General features: G+C 44.7%; 1 protein-coding gene across 1 annotated transcript in view; it reads left to right on the plus strand.

Annotated features, from left to right (window-relative positions):
• Window positions 1-22,092, plus strand: part of FKBP3 (FKBP prolyl isomerase 3) — a 56,620-nt gene that overhangs the window by 26,321 nt on the left and 8,207 nt on the right. The window contains exons 4-6 of the mRNA XM_078659676.1: window positions 462-597; window positions 9,532-9,599; window positions 10,911-11,008. Coding sequence (XP_078515802.1) covers window positions 462-597; window positions 9,532-9,599; window positions 10,911-11,008 — 302 coding nt within the window. The remainder of the gene's footprint in view (window positions 1-461; window positions 598-9,531; window positions 9,600-10,910; window positions 11,009-22,092) is intronic.

Raw genomic sequence — 22,092 nt, forward strand, 5'->3', positions numbered from 1 at the left:
TTGAATTTTGTCCAATCTAGTTTTAAGAGCAGAAAACATGCCTCTAGGCTGGTTTGCAACATTTCATTGAACATTTTAAAGGCTTAAAAAACACGTAGTGCTCTAGGGGACTAAACCCTTTATATGTGTGCAGGGGGAAGAACTTTGGAGGATTGAGGGGAGTGAGGTTGTTTTGAGGATACATGCGTCTAGAATATTTGGCCCACTTTGCCTTGCATTCATTGCCCCTGCCAAAATCAATTTCCCAAACTAGGGCTGACTATCGTGCTAGTAGAAAAACGTCTGCAGAAAACCATGTTTAGCTTGTCATGACTGTATCCTAGAATGTGGATTGCTTGCAATAGACCTGGGTAGGTTTGCCCATTGAAATATTACTTTTATTACATGAAAATCCTCTATTCTGTTGAGGATGATGGGCTAATGCAATAGTAATTATGTATTTTCTGTTTTTCCTACACAAGGGTCCACCAAAGTACACAAAATCCATTCTGAAAAAGGGAGATAGAGTTAAATTTCCGAAAAAGGGAGACACTGTTCATTGCTGGTATACAGGATCATTGGAGAATGGGACTGTATTTGATACAAATATTTCAACAAGTAAGCCCACTAATCCTTTCCTCCCCTTGCACTTTCAAGTGTTCCTATCAATTTTCAATGTTTGGTTGCTTGGCAGATTGAACTTCTAATTTTGTTTACCACTGTTAAAGTAGATAATAAAAATTAATTTTTAAACTATTATTCATAGGTAAAACTGTAGGGTTTCTATGTATAATTTCATTAGTACACAAGTGTATTAAAGTGTACTGTGAAGTGAAGGTCGGGTGCTGTTTACTGGTTCATATGTTTGCTTGAAAGATACCACCCACCGTGCCACCCAACAGAAAAAAACATCATTTTATAGTCCTAAATGCTTAAAACTTCCACCCCTGTGGCGGATACTGGAGCTGGTTCACTACAGGATCCAGACATACCTATTCGAAATAACACTCTGGTGTATATTTAAAAAAAAGGCTGAAATTTAGGTTGAGCTAGAGAACCACCCACCCCAACCCTGCACTGGGGTGCTCTGACGAGCGATTAGTGAACAGGTGTTACAAGTGACTGCAGTGTTTCTTGACTGTCCAGGGTCAGGAGGGAAAGGTGAAGACCTAGAGTGTCGGGAATTCTTGGGGATGGACTGTGTATTGTTCAATATGTATGTTTTGGTATGAAGAAACTAATAAAATAACCCCCCCACCGCACCAAAATGCTGAAATTCACTGAATTTAAGTAATCACAAAATAAAACCAGTGAAATGTGCCAGTTCTGGTTAGCTGCACAATTCGTTACTCGCACAGCAGCCCTGCAAACCATGACTCTCACACCAAATAGGTGCCCCCAACTTTGTGTAAGAGATGCAATTACCAATATCGGAAATAATAGTAAAGATGAGATTACATATCACATTAAGACTACAAACAAAACTATCGATGTAGAATGTATTGGTTTGAGTGTTATTTAATGATGTGCTTTTAGGTATTGTTAAAAGTCGTGTACATATTGTGAAGTCATGACCATTGCAGTTGGTGTGCAAGCTATTGTTTGCATATTGAAAATATTCCTTCGCACAGTGGGAGTTTAGTCATGCTACGGCAAGACCCCACTTCGAAGGCCTTTAAGTGAGGACAGACACTTTTTTTAGGTCTCGACCTCTGCCAATGCGCTTGCGCATTGCAGATGTCGAGACTTATAGAGTTGGATCCACGAAAGCTAAATCAGGCGGATTGCGCCGAGTGCATGTGCCCGTGCTTGCCATTTGCTCCCCGAGCCGCCTGCCTCGCGTCATTGCATCAGACCCGCCACTGCAAACTCCGAAGATTTTTTTTTTTACACCCCATATGCTCGAGCCTCCCTTGCTCCCGACTACAAAGGGATCCGCTCCCCTGACCCCTGCTTCACACTTCAAAGGAATGCGCCCCGCCATGCCGCTTTTCATTTCGCGGCCGCTTTTCATTTTCTTTTTTTTTACTCTATTCTCCAATGTCACCATTGTTGTTATTGTATCCTGCCTGTCTTTTGCGCTTGTTGATATTTCCATCTGTGGTGCACGCACAGGAGGCTGAGGGGATATTCCCGATACCTCGCTTTTGTTGTTTACTCTACGTCTTAGGTGCTTCTTTACATTTCCAGCTACGATGCACGCATAGGAGGCTGCGGATCTCCATTGCCATTTGTCACAACAAGGGAAACTCTATAAAAGGCTGCCCTAAGTCCTCCTCAGAGGTAGACTACAATTGGTTAAGGAGCTCCGTGGCCTCATGTGGGCACGGTGACCCGAAGCTATTTTATGACACAGCTGATTTTAGTTTACCTTCACTTAATGCTTACTACAAACTTTAATTGTGATCTAAAAACCTAAAGTAAGAACGAATCGCAATATTCAATTCCTGTGAGAAATAAAATATGAGCTTGTACTTTCGTACAGGATTGTGCGTATGCAGATATTACGTTCAGGATTGTGGGACTGGAGACGTCAATTCCTCCAAAAGCTTCATTTCAGGTGGCTCCCCTCCTTCCCTCATTTCCACAACCGGTGGCTCCTCTAAATATCTCTCCTGCACTGCATTGTTGGAGGAACCTGAGCGAAGCAGCTCTTTATGGATTGCTTTGTTCATTGTAGTGCCAGAGAGGGCCAGATCTGTTGCGGAACTCGTATATCTCTTGCAGAAAAATATGTGCAATTGTTTACTTGAGGATTCAAATCATGCCACCTTACCACAAGCCTCAAAATGTAATGTGTTGTATTTCCAGATACAATTAAAATCATAATGAATAAAAAGAACAAAATGTAACTCCACCTCACTCTCCAGGAGCAGCAATAATTTATTTTTCAGTTCATTCGGTTTATAGAATAAGCACAAGATGTCCCTGCAGTCAGCAGACCTCAACCAGCCCTCTGCCTGCCAGACTTAGTGGCACTCCCATTTTTTATTTTTTTTATATAAACAATTTGTCATTGTATCGTGTTGGCCAAAGAATTTATGGGCTATTTTCAAAAAACGTGTTTGTATTTCAATTGTTGCTGCATCCTTTTTGTCAGATACCGAAGTACAGTGATGTGATGCAAAATAAAAAATATTACCATCATATTTAACTTTATTCAGTTGTTACGACCATCAAAGTGCAAGTGCGTACATTAGAGTCAATTAGCTACAGAGATGCTGCTATCAGGCTGCCTCCGTCTGTCTGCCTCTCACCTTGTGACCAGCAATCCAATTTGTTGGGAATCTTTCTTCTGGCAGGCATCTCGAATTTGTCCCCAGCGATTTTCAGCCCAGTCTTTTTTCACTTTTGTTAAGACTGTCTTGTAAGTCTTCCTGGCCTCTCTTATTTCTGGTACATTGTTTGTACGTAGCACACATGATAATAGCCCTTCTCAGAGAACATCCAAATACCAAACTTCTGCACCCACACACATATGGAATCACAAGCAAACAAACCTATACACCCCCACATCAAAGCACAGTCCGTCTCTCCCTCGCTCTCCTGCTCTCCCTCTCTCCCTCCCCCCTCTCCATGCGCCGCCCACACTCTAGCGCCCACCCTCCAAGCACTACTACACCCTCCACTGAAGGCCACAGCATCACTCTGTGCAACCATTCTACAACAACTGGTTCTAATGTTCTCTCAATGTTTCAAACTTTATTACAAATGTCACAAAAAGATGTAAATATTTCACCTCTGCTCTTGGATTTTCATCACAATGAAATACACTGAACATAATCTTCCCAAGGTATTTACAAAAGTTTAAGCTATTGCCATTATAAATTACAATAACTTTTATTTAAGTATTAATTATTAAAAAAATAAAAGCCATTGTTATTTGTAATATTAATACATCTAAGTCATGTAAATACAACACATATTGCATTACAAATGCTATAGGTGTCACGTTTGCGAAAGTTAAAACTATTGGCATTGTAAATGACAAAGCTATTAATTTCGCTATTTTCAAAACCAACACATAAATAAAAAATGTCATTTACAATACCTCAAACTTTCCTAATGCGAGACCTATTGCATTGCAAATGCTTGTTTTTGGTTCATTTTTCTTTTTGTCGAATTTTTATGTGGTGAGTGTCAGTTGGTAGGGGTTGTGAGCCCATAGAGGATTGTGAGCCCTAGTTAGACTTCTGTAGGCTTGGCAAACCTGGTCCCAGGTCTTCAAACCGATCCGGGGGCTCATCAAGGGTGCAGGAGACAATGCCATAGGGTTTGCGGACCCATAAATAGGGTGCGTGAACCTGGCTGCAGGTCTGTGAACCCCGTGACAAAATGTAGTTAAAAAAAAATGGTGTCTTGCCTACCAGACTGCTTTTAGCAGTCTGCAAGGAAAAGCCTTTTGTGGACCACACCAATAACTTGGTGGTGTTAGTGCCACTTTTGCTTGCTTCCTTTTTGATAGCTTTTTCCTGTCTTGAGTGTCACTCCTCAAAATCCTCATTACCTTCCTTTTGATTGGCTGACTTCTCATGCTCCTGCTCAAATTTCTGGTATTACTTTTTTCTTTTTCTTTAATATCTCCTTGAGTTCATGTGTTTTCAGGGACACTCCCTTGTGTGCAACTTCCTTCCAACCAAATCCTGTCTCCTACCCAGAGTGCTCAGGGTAGCTTCCCGCCCCCCCTCCCTCTGTACAGCATTACCGAAGCCAGTAGGCCACAAAAGACTGTTTGGCGTTCCATTGCTTGTTTGAAGTTGAGGCAAGGTTTCGGGCCTCTGGGATCACAGGCTCCTACGCCTTTTGTGCTATGGGATGCTCACCCTTATGGCACTTTATTTATTTTTCTTCATGACGTGGGACCAAGCCCTGCCTCTTTTGATGAAGGCAATAACAGATTTTTCTGGGTGACCCAGTCATTCGGAGGGCTCTGGTTCGCAGTTTCACATTGAGGTTCTCTTCTTTAATGCCCCCCTCACCCCCCAATGGATGGAAGAGAGAGGAAGGCTCTTTATCCAATCACTTTTTAAAATGTGTTTTACTTTGAGATGCAGGTTCCAAACCAGGTTCTTTTTTTAATCCTTTATTGCCCACCAGAAACATTTTCAAAGTGCCATGTAATTCCGTACAGTTTGTGCTTTTTTTTAGGGCGAGGCCTCCGCCCACGTAAGTGGGAGGAGTTTCGAGATCCTAATGTTAAAGAAGAGAAAAAAAAAGTATCTCCTAGGGCTTTTGCGAGACAAATTCCACACATTCCTTAGTCTGGTATCTCATCTGGCCAGTGATTCGTCTTCGTTGTGGTGTCGTTTTAATAGCCTTGAAGTGATAGGGTAAATGTAGTTTTCGGACGCCATGTTGGGCATTTTTCGTGCGTGCTCGCGCAAAGAAGTACATTATTTATAATTAGGAGCTGTCAGGGTGCCTCCGTAAGTGAATCCAGATGGCCCGGCGCGTTCACCATTCAGCAGCGCTCAGCGCGCAGCTGCTCCATGCCAGGCCGGGAAAGGGCTTCATTAGTTAAAGAATTCTAAAAGCAAGCATCTATCGGAAGTGGGAGATAGGAACCTTTTGACTGGTTTCATATAGTTCAGAGATTCACTTTCATTCCTCTTTAAATATCACTCTTTAGGTGTTCAAGGTTTGTGTATTTTTTTTTTTACATATCTTAAGACAATCCAAAAGTATTTTTTCAAGATGAAATGCCAAAGCAGCACAATGCAGAGCAATGACATACTACAAGTGGCATACTATAATATTTTTTTAATAAGGGGCAAGACGTTGAAAGCCTAATAGCATTCTCAAAGTTTATGTGTAGTGTTCATAAAAGCAGCAAATCTGGGATAAGCTGGGGGGAACTGTCTTTCGCTCTAAAGGCTGTCTGTCAACAGGTTTCCCCTTTCAGAAGTCTAACTGGAATTCTTCAGGACTGTTTATATGGAGTAGTTGCACTATTCTAGCAGACAGTAAAGCATCTGATTACAGTGGTCTTGGGGGCAGAAAACATGACCGCCTTGCTCCTGTCACACTCACATACGTGTATATGACAATTGTGAGAGTGCAGTTTGAGAGTTGAGAGTGCAGATTGAGAGTGCAGATTGAGGGTGCAGATTGAGGGTGCAGATTGAGGGTGCAGATTGAGGGTGCAGATTGAGGGTGCAGATTGAGGGTGCAGATTGAGGGTGCAGAGTGGCGGTGCGCAGAGTGGGGGGGCGCAGAGTGGGGGGGCGCAGAGTGCAGAGTGGCGGTGCAGAGTGGGGGTGCAGAGCGCCGAGTGGGGGTGCAGAGCCGAGTGGGGGTGCGGCGGTGCAGAGTGGCGGTGCAGAGTGGGGGTGCGGCGGTGCAGAGTGGCGGTGCAGAGTGGCGGTGCAGAGTAGTGGTGCAGTGCAATGTTGGTGCAGCGGTGCAGAGTGGCGGTGCAGTGCAATGTTGGTGCAGCGGTGCAGAGTGGCGGTGCAGTGCAATGTTGGTGCAGCGGTGCAGAGTGGCGGTGCAGTGCAATGTTGGTGCAGCGGTGCAGAGTGGCGGTGCAGTGCAATGTTGGTGCAGCGTTGCAGAGTGGCGTTGCAGAGTGGCGTTGCAGAGTGGCGTTGTGCACATTGTGTGAGTGCGCAGAATGAGTGTGCAGGGTAAACAGTGTGTGACTATGCAGGGTGACATTGGGAGTGTGCGGGTGAGCAGTGTGTGACTATGCAGGGTGACATTGGGAGTGTGCGGGTGAGCAGTGTGTGACTATGCAGGGTGACATTGGGAGTGTGCGGGTGAGCAGTGTGTGACTATGCAGGGTGACATTGGGAGTGTGCGGGTGAGCAGTGTGTGAATGTTACGGGGCAGTGTGTGAGTGTGCAGAAAACACCACACACACATACACCACACACACATACACCACACACACATACACCACACACACCACACACACATACACCACACACACCACACACACATACACCACACACACATAACGCACACACACATAACGCACACACAAACCACACACCTCAGTCTCTCAACACCACACACTTGTCACCACTCAACACACCACACTCACTCCCCAGGCTCACCCCCACAGACTCACCAGCACACACTCACCAGCACACAGAAAACAACACACACAACAACACACCCCCAGCCGTCAATGAATGCTTTCACCATGCACAAACACCAACAACCATCATCCATCTGTGCACGCTTTTACCAAGCACACACCCACCAGCCGTCAGTGCACCCTTCCACCAGGCACACACACCTCCAGCCGGCAGTGCACTTTTCCACCAAGCAATCGCAGTATGGTACACTTTACTTTTAAACATATTCATATAAAGCACAGCATGCCACCATTTGTAAAATTACAATTCAACCAACATACTTCCACTACACACCACATGCACACACTCCATAACACATGGCAAAAAGACATTGGCATTTACAATGCCATTAGCTCAAACTCAAATAAATCCGAGCCCGATTGCATTTCTAATGCTTGTTGTTCTGTTGGGCAGCATCAGTTATTAGGGAAAAAAACAGCTTTTCAATGGAAAGTGTGACCTATCTAAACGTTTAGGTGCCCCTTCCATACATTCCAAGGACCTTGCAGGTCATAGAATTCTGTGATCATATAGCAGAATTCTTTCTTCAGTTTTGTAACTCCAAGAAAGATCAGAAGAGGAAGCAATTAAAAAAGCCAAAAGATATATTTATTGATGTTTAAACAACCGGGTGGCCTCTAACAGCAGTTTGAGACATACCTGTTCATATACATTAGTCGCAATAACTGGGTCACCGCATCCACCCCTTAGGGCCAGTAATAGAACTTTACAGACATGTTAGTACACAGACATGCTACCCCCTTCATGTGATGTTGCTCCCGGTGCTGACCCTCTTTCTGGACTCCCGCCCATATCAAAAGAAGACGTTTTTCTTTGTTTATATGCAGTTGTTGTTTCCACGATGACTGGGTGGACCGTAGCACAGTACTCCATGACCTGTCTGGGGGGGCAGGGCAGGGCAGGGAGGGTGGGGTTCCCACTTGGCGGAGGATGTGGGGTTAGGTTTCTCATTGCACTTCTTGGTGAGCTTTTTCGTCAACGCAGCTCCTGAAGGACTATTGACTGAATATGGCTGTCTATGCAGCAGTAACAAGATGCACTTATATCAACAGTGGATCCATGTTAGTTCACATGCTCATTCACATGTCTATAATGTACTAGTATGTGTCTCGTAAATGCCTAAAAGTTAGTTTACAAAAAAAATGCTGTTATACTCCTATGACCTGCCTTTCAGCTTTGTTGTTGGCTCAGGCAACATATATTATGGCATCACAACTTGATTGTAATAACCTATTAAAGTTTACCACCTATGATGTTCTTATTACAAGTGACTGGAACCGTGATGGCTCTAATGAGAAAATTAGAAACTGATCTGTACATGGGTGTTTGACTTCCATGTTTAAATGTATGTGTGGGTATGTTTTGCTAGTGACACTCGCCACTATGTAGTTATGTAAGTCGGAGTTCCAAAGGAAGATTTTTTTGCTTATAACTTTGGCACCTTTTGACGAACATTAATTAAACTTACCAAAATCAAGTTCAACCATCTCCACACCTTAAGTTTCAGGATGATCCGTCAAGCTGGGACCAAAAAAAAGGTGGCAGCCCAAAACCTTTATCACAATACATTTCCCACTGGGAGTTTTGAACCGCAGTAGAGGAAGCTGCTGAGCAAAATTCTGCCAAATTTGATGTAAAGCTAAATCTTTACCCAGAAAGCCTGCTTTTTGTGATTTGGTGTAAATCTTTTCAGCCGTATCTCCAAATAAAGCTGAAATAGACATATCTGGACTGTTTGTCCCACAGGACCACAGATTAAACATTTAGTTGGTTGCAAGATCTTTTTATTTTCTCCCATTTGCTGGATCGGGCCAGTGGGACCCAGCCATCTCATGGACTGGCCGCAACATTGAAGAAAAAGTTGTGGCCTAATGTTACATGGCAGGTTATGGGTAACCTTACCCTCCTGACCCTTTTGGAGAGGCAGGGTTAGGGGCGCATGTTTAAAATATTTTATCATCTCTCCTCCCACAATTTGTCAAAAAAAATGTTAATTTACTATCATGAGATGACTGTCCACCATCTTAGAAAGGTAAATTAAAAATGGAGTTTAAAGATGGGCTGCATGCATGTGCGCACATGCAACACAGTAATCTTGGAATTATTTTTCAAAAAGTATTAAAAGAAATTCCAGAGTGGTAGTCTTGCTTGTGTGCTCGTGCAGCGACTCATCTTGGAATGACTTCATTTGCTTCATTCTAAGATAGGCACATGCAGCTGCCACTTAATTTCTTTTTTTGTTGTTCTTAATTTACCATTCTAAGAGCCAAAAGGTTTCACAGACTAGCATGTAAAAAAGGAACCAATCATTTTTGTTTAAATCTGTTACTCAGTCTGTGGTCCCATTAGCCAGTTATATCCCAAGCGTAACGAAATTGTGTTTAACTTGTGAATGTTTTTGATGATACATCAGCACAGAACTTCTATTTAAAATTCTTCACTTTCATAGGTTTGAAAAAGAAGAAAGTGGGTAAACCTTTGAGTTTCAAAGTTGGATTAGGAAAAGTTATCAGAGGGGTAAGTATGATATGAATGCCAATCTTATTGTTATGTAATTGGTCTTAATGATTGCCATAACAATTTGCTTAGAATAGCCACACAAGCGGTTACTATCCACTTCAGAACAGACCTGCTGGTTCCAAATCATAATTTTTTGTATCTTATGGCCTGAAGGAATTCAAGCCAGGCCAGGGATTTAATTATCTGAGTCAAATGGGCCTTTGTATAACATCGCACACCATAACTCCTATTGGAGTAGTATTTGATCTTACACCTTGATCAGTTGCCATATTATTATAATAATGCATTAGTTCGATTAGGCTTCTCATTTAAACCATACAAATAAAAAATAAAATAAGTGTATAAAACGCATTCACAATATACAGGAATATCCATGTAGCACTAAAAAACTGATATGCCCATTTGGAGTTAGGTGATCTACATACAGTAATACATATTTTTCACTTATTTTTTTTTTTTTTGGCAAGGATTTGGTTATACAATAAAATCAAGTGTCTAAAAGTATTTAGCGCAGAGGAAAAAATTCAGACACTTGGGAAAGCTCATAGATGGAGAAAAAAAAAAGTACGATTTGCCGTTTCGACAGACCAGAGCTTCGCCATCTCATCAGTTGGTGCATGTAATGCTAAATGCTATACAGTTTTCAGCTATCTTTATACACTTTTTCACAATGTGAAAAAGGGAGAACAGGATGTGATTAGAAAAACTTTAGATGGGCATTAAGGAGCAGCTGTTGGACTCATTTCGTGGGGAAAATGTGAGACCTTGAGGAAGAGATGGCTGCGTTATAAGGGCTGACTGTTTTTGCCGTTTTCGCTTTGTTGTGCCTGTTTTAAAATGAGGCTGCGCTTACTTGAACGTTTGGGTTAAATGTGCAGTGTACAACCGAGATTAGCAAGCGGACAATGCATTTAAAATATGCATAAATATGGAATAATGCAAATGACTGGCTTTAATGTGTTTTAAGCTGGTATTAAAACAAATTCACAATTAATACAGAAAGCTTGGTATAATTCCTAGGAAAATACACAGGTGTTATTCAGCGTGTTTGTCAAAGGTTACTCTCTATGCTCAACTTGTGATTTAGTTCTTTGTTCACCCAAAAATTGCGTTCTGGATGCAGATGTATCCTCTTGTGTCACCAACAGACAGGCAAAAGTAATTCGTATTTGGAAAGTTCGACACTAAAAATGCATCTTGAGTGTAGAAACTGTCGTGGGCAGTTTTCAATGTGGTCATTTATATTGTCTATTACTGTTCTTGGAGAAGAATTTGTATATAAATGTACAAACCTTGTCTTTTTCACAGTGGGATGAAGCTCTTCTAACAATGAGCAAAGGTGAAAAGGCCTACCTAGAAATCGAATCTGAATGGGCTTATGGCAAGAAAGGACAACCAGATGCAAAGTATCCTTTTTCAAACAAAGTAATATTTCTCTGTTGCAAGGATTGGCTTGAAGGTCATTCATGGCCAATACGTTGCATATGAAGGGATTCCCTGCTTGAATGCAGACGTGCATGTTTGGTTATTGGTATTGGGCAGGGAGTGTATGTATGTAGTTTCTGTTGCATTAATGTCTTACTAACAGTGCAAGCCTCCTGGTACATTTATCGTTTTGAGTGCTTGCTTTGACAGTTTTCTATATGTTTTCTGTAACACTGTGAATTAATGTATAGATGCCACCTCAGTTTGGGACCCAGCTATATGCAAATCAGTGTTGACCTTGCTCCAGTGACAACAGTCCAGCCTGAACTGCCAAGTCCTCCTTGAACTGCAACACAAGGATCCCAGAACCAGTTTTGCCCTAGTTAGGGTTAATCAGCCATCTATAGCTTGGTTTCAGTGACCGCGTGCATGGGACCCATGTTTCTGCATACCCGTCCCTCTTCGGGTGATATACTAAAGTATACACAAATTGATGGATGGAATGCTTGAATTGACCTCCACTATCAGTCAGGGTCCAGACTGATTTCCATATAGCTGGGGTTCAAACTCTGGTGGCATGGTGTGTAAAATAATAATTAATTGGGATACGGCCTGACTAATTACTAGTGGCTCTGATTAATTCATGCATTTCATACATCACTGTTTTGTATATTTTAATGTAACTGTGTGGATGTTACAGCTTCCCAGTGTGTAAATAGAATGGTGTATACTTTTCTTTAACCAGATGCACTATTTCCTGTTAGGCATGCGTTTTTGTAATGAGGTCACTCCTTTTTCACACAGGCTTTTCCCTCCCGTCACATTTATGCTCTCATTGGTAGATGTTTTCATTGCAGAATGAACGTCAAAAGCCCATAAACTTCTATGCATCATATCTGGATCGGACACTGCTCAAAAGTTCAGATTGTTTTGGTCTGGGAAGAGAGGTTATTGCAGTTGATGTGGTTGATTTGCTGTAGTACATTTTAGAACTCTTCGTTTTAGGTTGGACACTGTTTTCTAAAGACCTCCTTGTGACATTTGAAAAGCTAAACTAGTAACCTATTGCTTACCATTCCCTTAGTGGGTTGTAACTCACATTTACTTGTTGTGAGGAAATGCCTATTTTTTTGTATGGTCACCCCCCAAAGTTTTGGACTGATGCACTAGTTTTTCTACTCTGTGCACTGACCTAACTAGACCTAACCCCTAAAACGGAAAGTATACAATAGGGGCCTGCTCAGGAAAGTGGTGTTGCATCTCTCCTGCAGAAAGCCACACAGATGTTTGCCCAAAAGGCGAGCTTCAAATGAGAAGCTGCCTTTGAAGGGCACATAAGTAGGTAACGCTTGGGAGAAGGGACTTTCCATTGTCAGTCAGGCTGGCGCTTGGTACAGGAGAGGGGAAACCAATAGTCATACTAGATTTCCAGCTGAATGTGACCCTCCATTGGTAGAAAAATCTCTGGATTGGGCTAGGGAACTCCGCAAGAAAGGGGGCTCCTGCAGAAAATATAAGGCAGAGAAGAATTCAAAGGACAATCTGAGAACCACTCTGCCCAAGAATTTCTTTATAAAGTGCTATACGTCACTGATATAAGAAAATATCCTAACAAGGTACCCTTCCCATTATAATGCAAAAAACTTGAGTCAAGGATCTCATATTTATTTATATTCTTTGATCAACATAGTAGAAAAAGCATAAAAGACAATAAATGTTTAAAAAAAAAACTCTACAAGCATCCTCGGTTGCACACACACAATCTTTCAGACAAGCAGATAAACACTGAATCAGACATACTCCTACATTCCATCAGGAAGCAATGCATTAGCTAATGCTAAACAAAGTCACATAATCCAAATGTAGTTCCCATCAATAGAAGAATCAAGCAATTTTTAATAGTATAGGAAATCCAAGGTCAGTAGATCATATTTTCAATCATTGATACAGTCGTCATATATAACTTTATTCCATCATTTGTATACAAAATACCATCAAAGTATGCAAAGATAAAACATAAATTATACAATTAAAATGGTATTAAACCATTGGAAGCACAATGTACAAATTACATCCCGTATCGGATTAAAAACCACGTGTGAGAATGCATAAATTAATTCGACCTAGTCAAGCTGAAAGGGAGTGCTATGCAACCACCAGACATTTAGGGTACTGAACTGTATGTGCCAACTTGATGTTTTGAAATACAAGTACAGCATGAGGGGGGGAAAAATGTGCTTCATTGCTATGCTATTTTTTTTTTTCCGAATCAACCTAAAAGAAAATAAACAAGCATTTACAATGCAAAAGTCTCGCCTTTGCAAAAGTTAGAGCTATTGGCATTGTAAATGACAAGCTTTATTTATGTGTTGGTTTTGAAAACCGATAAATAAATGGCGTTGTCATTTACAATGCCAATAGCTTAATCTCTCGCAAATGCGACACCTATTGCATTTGCGCGCACACACACCCCCTACACCCCCCAAGACCATAATTCCAAGAGCCAATGTAGTTAAAAAATTACTTGTGAAGAAGCATCCACACATACATAAATGGTGTTACATTGTGTCTCCCAGCTCCTCCTGGTCTGCCCTAGTGTGATGTTTGGCATATTTTATATTCCCTGTGCGTTAGATTGTCTGCCAGGGCTGGCAGAGTGTATACCAGTAGTGAACACCATTAGCGTGCCTGTTTCTGTGCCCAGAAAGGGTGGTTTGTGGTTGCCTCACAGTGCTAGCGTCTCCACTCACAACATCCAAAACCTGGGCAGAACGGTCTCTCGTGAGGTGGACGACAACTCGAGGCTCAGACATTGAGGGGACTTTTCATGTTGTCAATATTATGACATATATGCAAAGCAGACCCTCCAAAGCATGTCTCCGGAGAGGGGCAGGCAGCTCCGACAAAGTAATGTAAGGGCCAGGGCTTCATTTATGACAAAGGACCCGTCTCAAATGTGGGGCACTGGTCGTCCTGCTTGTAGCTTTGCATTCTCAAGCATTTACCGTGTGTGGGCACCTGTTTGTGTATGCCTGTATGTGTTTGCCTGTGATGAACCGGTCTCTGTGTGTGTCTGTGTGTGTCTATGGTCCTGTCTGGGTGCGCATTAATTGCCAATACTACACATGTTTGAGCGAGACACTCTTTGAGGGTGTCTAGCACTGTTTTGTAAAATCAGTTTATAAAATACAGCCAAACTCTGATTAAGACGCCCTGTTCTCATACCTGACCGAAACACCACCACCAGAAATGTTGAACGTGACAGTGGAAATATCCCATACCACCTTTGCGTATGAGGGTGACAAACTCTAAAATGCAGTTATTTCACCTCTCTTTAAAAGATGTCTAATTGACCGCGCATGAAATACAACCCTAAACGTGAGAGGTCACATGGACTGTGTGGGTTTCAGGCGAGTGCGTAATATTTGTTAATATTTGTGAGTGTGACTCGCGGAGACATGCCTGTAAAACTCCCTTTGTGTGACCTGTGACTTATTACCAACAATACCCTTATCGCCAGTCCTTGAACCCCCACCACGACCCTCACCCCAAAGATGACATACATGTGGCAAGCAATTGAACGTGCATGCACTTTTGGCTCACTCACAGTTGCTCAGAGCCCCGGGTGCTGCCAGGGCCAGCAGCAGCCAGGGCACGAAGAGTCCAGCTCGGGGCATCCTTGGCTTGTACACAAAGACCAACCAGCAGAGCTAGCATGACTTCATATTTCACCCCCTGCTTCATTCTGAGTTCAGAAACTTTAAGCTAACTGCGCTGTCTCAACTACATACAATACAGATTTACCCAATTTACCATTTCGCACTTCATTAATTTCACTACTGTATCAACAATAAAAATAAACCGCAAAATGCACATTCTGTTCAGAGCGCCTGAAACGGGGGCAGGCCCAACAGCGGGCTGTACAGACTTGCATGTGGAGTTTGCTGGTCACCGTGTCTTGGGGGCGATGACGGCGATGCTCTTCTGCCTGGCCGTCTCTGAGGTGGCAACTGCGAGCCTCTCGGTGGATTTATCGTGCTCCCGCTTGCTGGCCCTCACCTCGGTGTGCAGGGCAGTCCTCTTGCAGCGCCGGTGCTGTTTCCTCGCTGTAATTTGCGCTGCTCCCCGGGGCTGTTGCCGCTGCCCCGCGGGGGGAGTCTTGGGTGAGTCACTGCTGGAGGCGGGTACCTGGGGTGTGGCGGCACATTTAGTTGTGGATACAAGTCCTGCATGCGGGCAGCCCTCTGCAGGTGGGGGGGGGGGCTCCTCTGCACGGGATCCTGGGGCTGACTTTTGTGAGCTTTGGGGGAAGCTGGCACCGTAGAGGTAGGCTGGCTCTCGCAGGCTGCCTTCCTCATTGTGGGAGAGGCGGGCGGTGAGAGCTGCGGTTTGTTTTTGTCTCAATCATGTAAGAGGTTTCTCTTTTAGCCCCGTTTCAGACTTGGCTCCCGGACTTCCTGCTGACTTAAAAGGTTCCTTATCTTCTTTGTGGGGCCATCTGGACCCATAAAGAAAATAAGAAGCCTTTTACCACAGCAGTAAGTCAAGGAGCACAGTCTGAAAAGGACAGGGCTAAAAGAAAGAAGAACGTCACTAGGACCTCTTCTCCAATGGCTGGCCATCGTTTAGGAGGCCAGCCAATGGAGAAGAGGGGCGGGGCTTAACATCGCTAGTGAAGATTTAGGCGTAACGGTCGAATCGTTTTCCTGCGCAACTGCCAGTACTTAATGCAAAAAACCAGAATGTGTTCTTCAGTTTCATTGGCTTCGCGGCAGGCCGGGCAAAGATCTAGAGCTAGGCCAGCTGCCTCTTTCCCTGGGAATTTCAGTAGCAGATTGCCGTATCTAAACTTAATATACAAACTCTTAGCAAGAGGGGTGAAATCAGGTCAAGAAAAGGTTCAAACCGAGCTTGATTTAAAGTTAAAAAAAGTAAGATGTTAACTGTCTACCTCTTTGATAATTTGTATAATTTTCCCCTACTACACTCCAGTATGTAGCTTTGAGGGTACCTCTCTGGGTGCTCCCACAAGCCCATCAGGATCAATAATTTGCACCACTTGGCGATATGTCTGAACCAAGGTAGTTGTTTTGCCCGATTGAGTACTAGGACCTCCCGCAATGATTTGCGGAGTGGTCTGTAGTCGCAGCAAATAAATTAGTGGTCTCAGGGCTGCTAAGTCGCCTATTCTTTCCAGCCCAAGATCAGAGCGCTGTTTTAACAGGTAGCAAGATGAGAGCCCGTACGAAATTATTCTTGCAAATCGTTAATTTATTTACAGAGATGAATCCCCAAATCTCGGATCCATAGAGAGCACCACTCTGGGCTTTTGCGCAATAGATTTCAATGGCCGGTGAGAGGGGTTGGGTATATGATTGTTTTAAAAATCTTAATACTGATTTAGATCTTTGGCATAGTATTAGAGAGCTCCTCCTCAGCTGATATTCCCAACTAAGTATCTCATTTAAACCTATGCCTAAATAGTCAAAACTTTTTACCCGCTACAATGGTTCATGTAAAATCTTAACCTCTCGTATACAGCCTGTACTTTCCCGAACACCATACATTTAGTTTTAGAGGTGTTCAGTTCCCTCTCTTTGCAGAAGCACAGAAATGTATCCAGTAGTGCCTGTAAACCGATAGGAGTTGTGGATATCAATAATCGTCAGCAAAGAGCAAGATGGGGACTTTTGTATCATTCATCGAAGGGGCATCATTCTTACAACCCATTAGATAACTAACCACATCATTGATGTACAGAGAAAACCAACCGTGTGGGGGTGAGAACACTCCCTTGATGCACTCCATGTTGAATTGGAATCCTTTCTGTCACTTGCCCATTTTTCCCCCACCAGATTTGGGCGTGATTGTCTTTGTGCAATCTAGTAATCATAGACACCAGGTTGTCCGGGGCTCCTTGATCAAGCATGGTCTTCCACAGCAGATTACGCAGAACCAGATCAAATGCGGCCCGCAGGTCCACAAATGCTACATAGAGCTGCTGTTTCCTAAGTAGCACGTACTTCCATGTCAGCAGGGAAAACCTGAAGGTTTGGTCGCACGTGCTAATTTTTGCACGGAAGCACGCTTGAGCAGGGGACAGTACCATGTTAACATCCGCATTGACCTTAGATACAATGAGCCAAAACATGCTCCTATCTCTGGCTTGGGCTGCCAGAACCAGATTGTTCCAATTTGTGACAGCATGTTCGCGCTTTGCTGAGTGCTGCTCTATAGGTGTTACGGGCAGAAGTTATATCCAATCTAGAACACTCCCTAACTGCTTTTTGTAATGCCTTTTTGGCTTTCTTACAGTTGTTGTTGAACCAGTTAGAATCCCTTGGCTGCCGCGTTTTTCAGCACAACTCGGTTTAAAAAAAAAAAAACTGATTGTAGGGCCTTAAAGAGTTCTTTGTGTGCTAAGATAACATGCGGGATATCAATTAAAACAATACTATCCTTGTGGCTACACAAGTTACTTAAGGAGGCCACTAGGAACAAGTATATTAATGGCCATATTCTAACATCAACAAAAATATAAACTATTATGCTTGAGTAGGCACCCCTCTTGAAAGTAGCCATCCGTCCTAAGTCTGAGTTCTTCCATTAGAAGCCCTCTGGTTCCTACCAGCAGTTAGAGATGCGATCTGTAATGAAACATTTGAGTAGCGTTTGTCATTTGTACCAGCAACCACATTAGCGTGCTCTATCATTCCCATGGAGGTCATTAAAGGGTCTGAGTCCCTTGCCTTTTCGTTAGCTCTGGCGCCGCATCAGTCTGTGAAAGGTTTGTTAATCTATAGACCGCCGGGCCCTGCAGGCTCATTTTTCGATGAACTTCAGTCTGCCATGTCATCGTTGGCCATGAGAGCTGACCATTGTATCTTGGCCGGCGACTTTAACTTTCACATGGATGATGCCCTAGACCCTGACGTGATTAAATTAGCGGATATCACAATTCCCTTGGGCCTAGCCCCTTTTCTTTTTGGGCCTACGCACGATAAAGGCCATACCTTGGACCAGGTCTTTTCCTCTTCCTCCATAGAGGTGACTGCACTTCTACCGGTGCTTTGGACCGATCATTACCTGGTGCAGTTTTATATACCGGCCAATGAGAGACTCCGGAGCAATGCCTCTAGGCAGTTTGGTGCTGAGACAAGGGCGCTACACCAGGTGACCCCTGAATTGTTATCTAAGGCACTACTTGACCATCCGTGTCCATTGACAGGAGATCTGGACAGCGACTTGGAATCCTTGCAGGATTGGTTTGAGGAGAGGCTAAATGATCTGGCCCCGGTAAGACCTTCTCGGCCATTATCTAAACGGGTCTCTGCCCCGTGGTTCACCGGGGCGCTGCACGCTTCTCGCAGGCAATGCAAGGTGGCTGAAAGGACCTGGCGAGCCCAGTATAATTCAGAAGCCAAGCTCGAATACAGGAATATGGTCAAAACCTACCATCGAGCGATTTTGGTCGAGAAGAAAAGCTATTTTGCCAGGAGGATCGAGGATGCTTCGAACTCCGGCAAGGAGATCTTCTCGATCGTGAGGGAATACATTACCCCGCGGTCGAATGGGACTCAGTCCGCTCCTAGTCGGAAGTGGGCGGCGGATCTGGCTGGCTTCTTTACCACAAAGATCAAGATGATACAGGAGTCATTTCCATCGCGGCCGGAGGCTGCTCTGTCTGGCCCTGATGCTGGCTCTGTCCCATCGATTTTCGCGGGACCTATTCTTTCTGATTTCCCGCCTTTATCTATGACCTCCTCCTTGGCTCTGCTCGCCAATCTTAAATCTGGGTCACCGCTTGATCCATGCCCGGCCAAATTTTTGGCGAGGATGGCGGAGGTAGTCAACCCGTTGGTTAACCCTCTCCTGAATCGCTCCCTTAGCCTAGGTGAGGTTCCTGTGGCGTGGAAGCGGGCTATGGTCATTCCTTTGATTAAAAAGCCCGGTCTGGCTCCTGAGGTCTTGGCCAATTATAGGCCGATTTCTCTTCTTCCGGCCTTAGCCAAGACCCTGGAGAAGCATGTTCACAGCGTGCTTTCCAATTTTCTGGAAACCAACGACCTGCTTCACCCTACTCAGTCGGGCTTTCGCCCTAATCTGAGTACGGAGACGGCGCTGTTGGAGGTCTCTGAGGCCATCAAGGAGATGCTAGATCTGGGTGGTAGAGCGATGTTGATCATGCTCGATCTGTCGGCGGCCTTCGACACCGTCCCCCATGGGGGTCTCCTCTTAAGACTTCATGAGATCGGTCTGAGGGGGACGGTGTTGAGATGGTTTACATCTTTTCTAGCTGGTCGCCGACAGTCGGTCTGGGTTTCCTCGGCTTCCGCCGAGATGCCGCCATTGGGAGTCGGAGTCCCGCAGGGCTCGGTATTGAGTCCGACTCTGTTTAACATCTTCATGACCCCATTGGCGGCCCTGGCGGAGTCCTATGGAGCCCAGATCGTATCCTACGCGGATGACACCCAGCTGCTCTTCACCTGCCGGAAAGGGGAGGATTTTGACGGAGAGAGTATCTGTGAGTGCCTTGGGGCTGTTTTCAAATGGCTCCAACTAAACAGCCTCAAGTGCAACTCAGATAAATCGGAGGTACTCTTCTTCGGTTGCCAATCCGACCCGGACTGGCAGATGTGGTGGCCGACAGACATGTCTCCTCCGAGCCAGTCGTCGCAGGTAGCAAAGAATCTGGGGGTCAAAATTGACAACGGTCTGACCCTCAGATCTCAGATCCTCACTCTTACAGGCTCGTGTTTTGGACTTCTCCGCATGTTGCGGAAGTTCTTTCCGCTGCTCTCAGAAGATCACAGGAGGATTGCGGTCCAGGCCTTGATTGGTTCAAGATTGGACTATGCTAACATCTTATATCTTGGCCTGCCCGAATACCTCCTGCAGCGGATGCAGGTGGTCCAAAATGCGGCGGCTCGCGCCATTTTTGGCTTGCATAGGCGAGCGCATGCTTCTGGCCTGTTACAGGCACTCCATTGGCTGCCTATCCGACAGCGGATAGTTTTTAAAACTCTGACCCTTGCCCATAAGGCCTTTCACTCAACTGGGGCTAAATACCTGCAGAAGAGGCTCAAGCAATATTGCCCGTCGCGATCTTTGAGATCTGGATCACAGCTTCTTGCCGTTGTACCCCGTGTGAGGAAGGCTCGACTGGGAGGTCGTTCCTTTATGCTTCGGGCTCCTCAGCTTTGGAACTCTCTGCCTTTTTTGCTACGAAGCAACTCTAATTTGCTATCTTTTAGAAAGGCCCTCAAAACCTGGCTGTTTGCCTCTTTGATTTTACAAAACAATTAAAATTCTTTCTGTGCTTCCCTCTTTATTCTTTATGTGTTATGTTTGCTTTTAGGATGTCAATAAAGCGCCGGGACACTCACTGAGTAGCCGTGCGCTATAAAAATCACAAATAACATAACATAACATAACATTAGGGATGCCCCCTATCTCGTCATCCGCTTTGAGAGAAGCACTTAGTATAGCGGAAGGCTCGAACGCAGTGTTAAAGTCCCCAGCAACTATAATTTTAGAGTTCACTTGAAAACCCTCTACTAGAGCATCTAATAAGGAAACCACTATGGACTCGCTGTTGAATGGTTCTGACCTTGCATAAACATTTAGCACGGTCTGGACTAGGCCGGACAGAAATGTGAGCTGAATGCCCATAATATCAAGAGAATTTATTAAAAGTTGCTTGTATCTACAGGCTAAGGTGTCTTTAACCAGAATTAACAAATCGCCACAAGCCCTACCTGATGTTTTGGGGGGGGGGGGGGGAAAGTGCATCCACACAGTATGAGATATAGCCATTAATATGCACCTAAGCTATGGCCCACGTCTCTTGGCAAGCAGGAATATCATTATTTTCAAGGGCATTAAACCATTCTGGGTCTGATACAGTCCATAATCTGGTTTCTTCTCCAGGGAAAAGATTCAAACAAAGGAGACACGGGCTCCAGCGCCGACGTGTGTTTCGGTGTCAGATCCACCTATGGGTCACACCTTCAGGGTGAAAAGTTTGTGTGCGAGCATATGGAATGAGATTTGCCTAAAGAAACAAATATAATATAATATAAACATACAGTTCGAGGCATGTGGGCTGCTGAATTCATATCTATAGCATAGATCGCCGCCTAGTGTTGGGTCCGGATGATTGCACATTGTTGTCCTGGAAGAGTCTTCGAAGTATCACGAGATAGGTGGCTCCTCCCCTGGACTACAGTGCGCATGGGCATCGACTCCATCCCCAGATTGTTTTTTTCCGCCATTGGGTTCGGATGTAATTTCGTTATCTCCAGTTCGGAATCAACAAACTTTTTCGAGGCCCGAAGGCCTTTTTCGAACCGTCGGTATTGTTTACGTTCGGTGCCCAGTTCTGTTCTGACTCGGTTTTCGAGTTGGACATCCGGGGAGTCGCGTGACTCTTCGGTGATCGACGCCCAGTCGACGCAGCAAGACCTTCGACGACACAACATGGAACGGAGCCCGTTCAAGAAGTGTCCCGTGTGTGGATCGAAGTATCCCCACATCGACGTCCACCCGGTGTGCAACAAGTGCCTGTCGCCGGACCACGATGAAGCCAGCTGTATGGCGTGTTCCAGGTTTCGTTCGAAGAAGACGACTCGGCTTCGGCGCGTGGCGCGCCTGGAGGCCCGGCAGTCGGCCCCGGCACCGGTGGACATCTTCGACAACGAAGAAGCAGACTAACACGAGGTTCAGATGCAGATTTCACCTCCAGCGGAGGAAACCGCCATTGTCAAACGAAACCGAAAGTGAAACCATCGGTGTCGACAAGAACGAAAGTGGTTGAGACGCAATCGAAACCGAAGAAGTCTGCTCCTCTGTCGACACCCTTGTCTTCCGAGGTGTCGGGGCAACCCAAGCCGAAGAAAGCTATCGACCCGATGAAGCCGGGCAAGGGCGTCGAGCCAATGTCCAAGAAGGGCATCGAGCCGGAGTCCAGCAAGAGCATCGAGCCGAAGTCCAAAAAGGGCGTCGAGCCAAAGTCAGGCAAGGGCGTCGAGCCGACGACTGGGGCCCCGAAACCTGTAATCCAGGC

Source organism: Lissotriton helveticus, chromosome 9 (genome assembly GCF_964261635.1).
Source record: "Lissotriton helveticus chromosome 9, aLisHel1.1, whole genome shotgun sequence".
In the NCBI taxonomy this organism is placed as follows: Eukaryota; Metazoa; Chordata; class Amphibia; order Caudata; family Salamandridae; genus Lissotriton; species Lissotriton helveticus.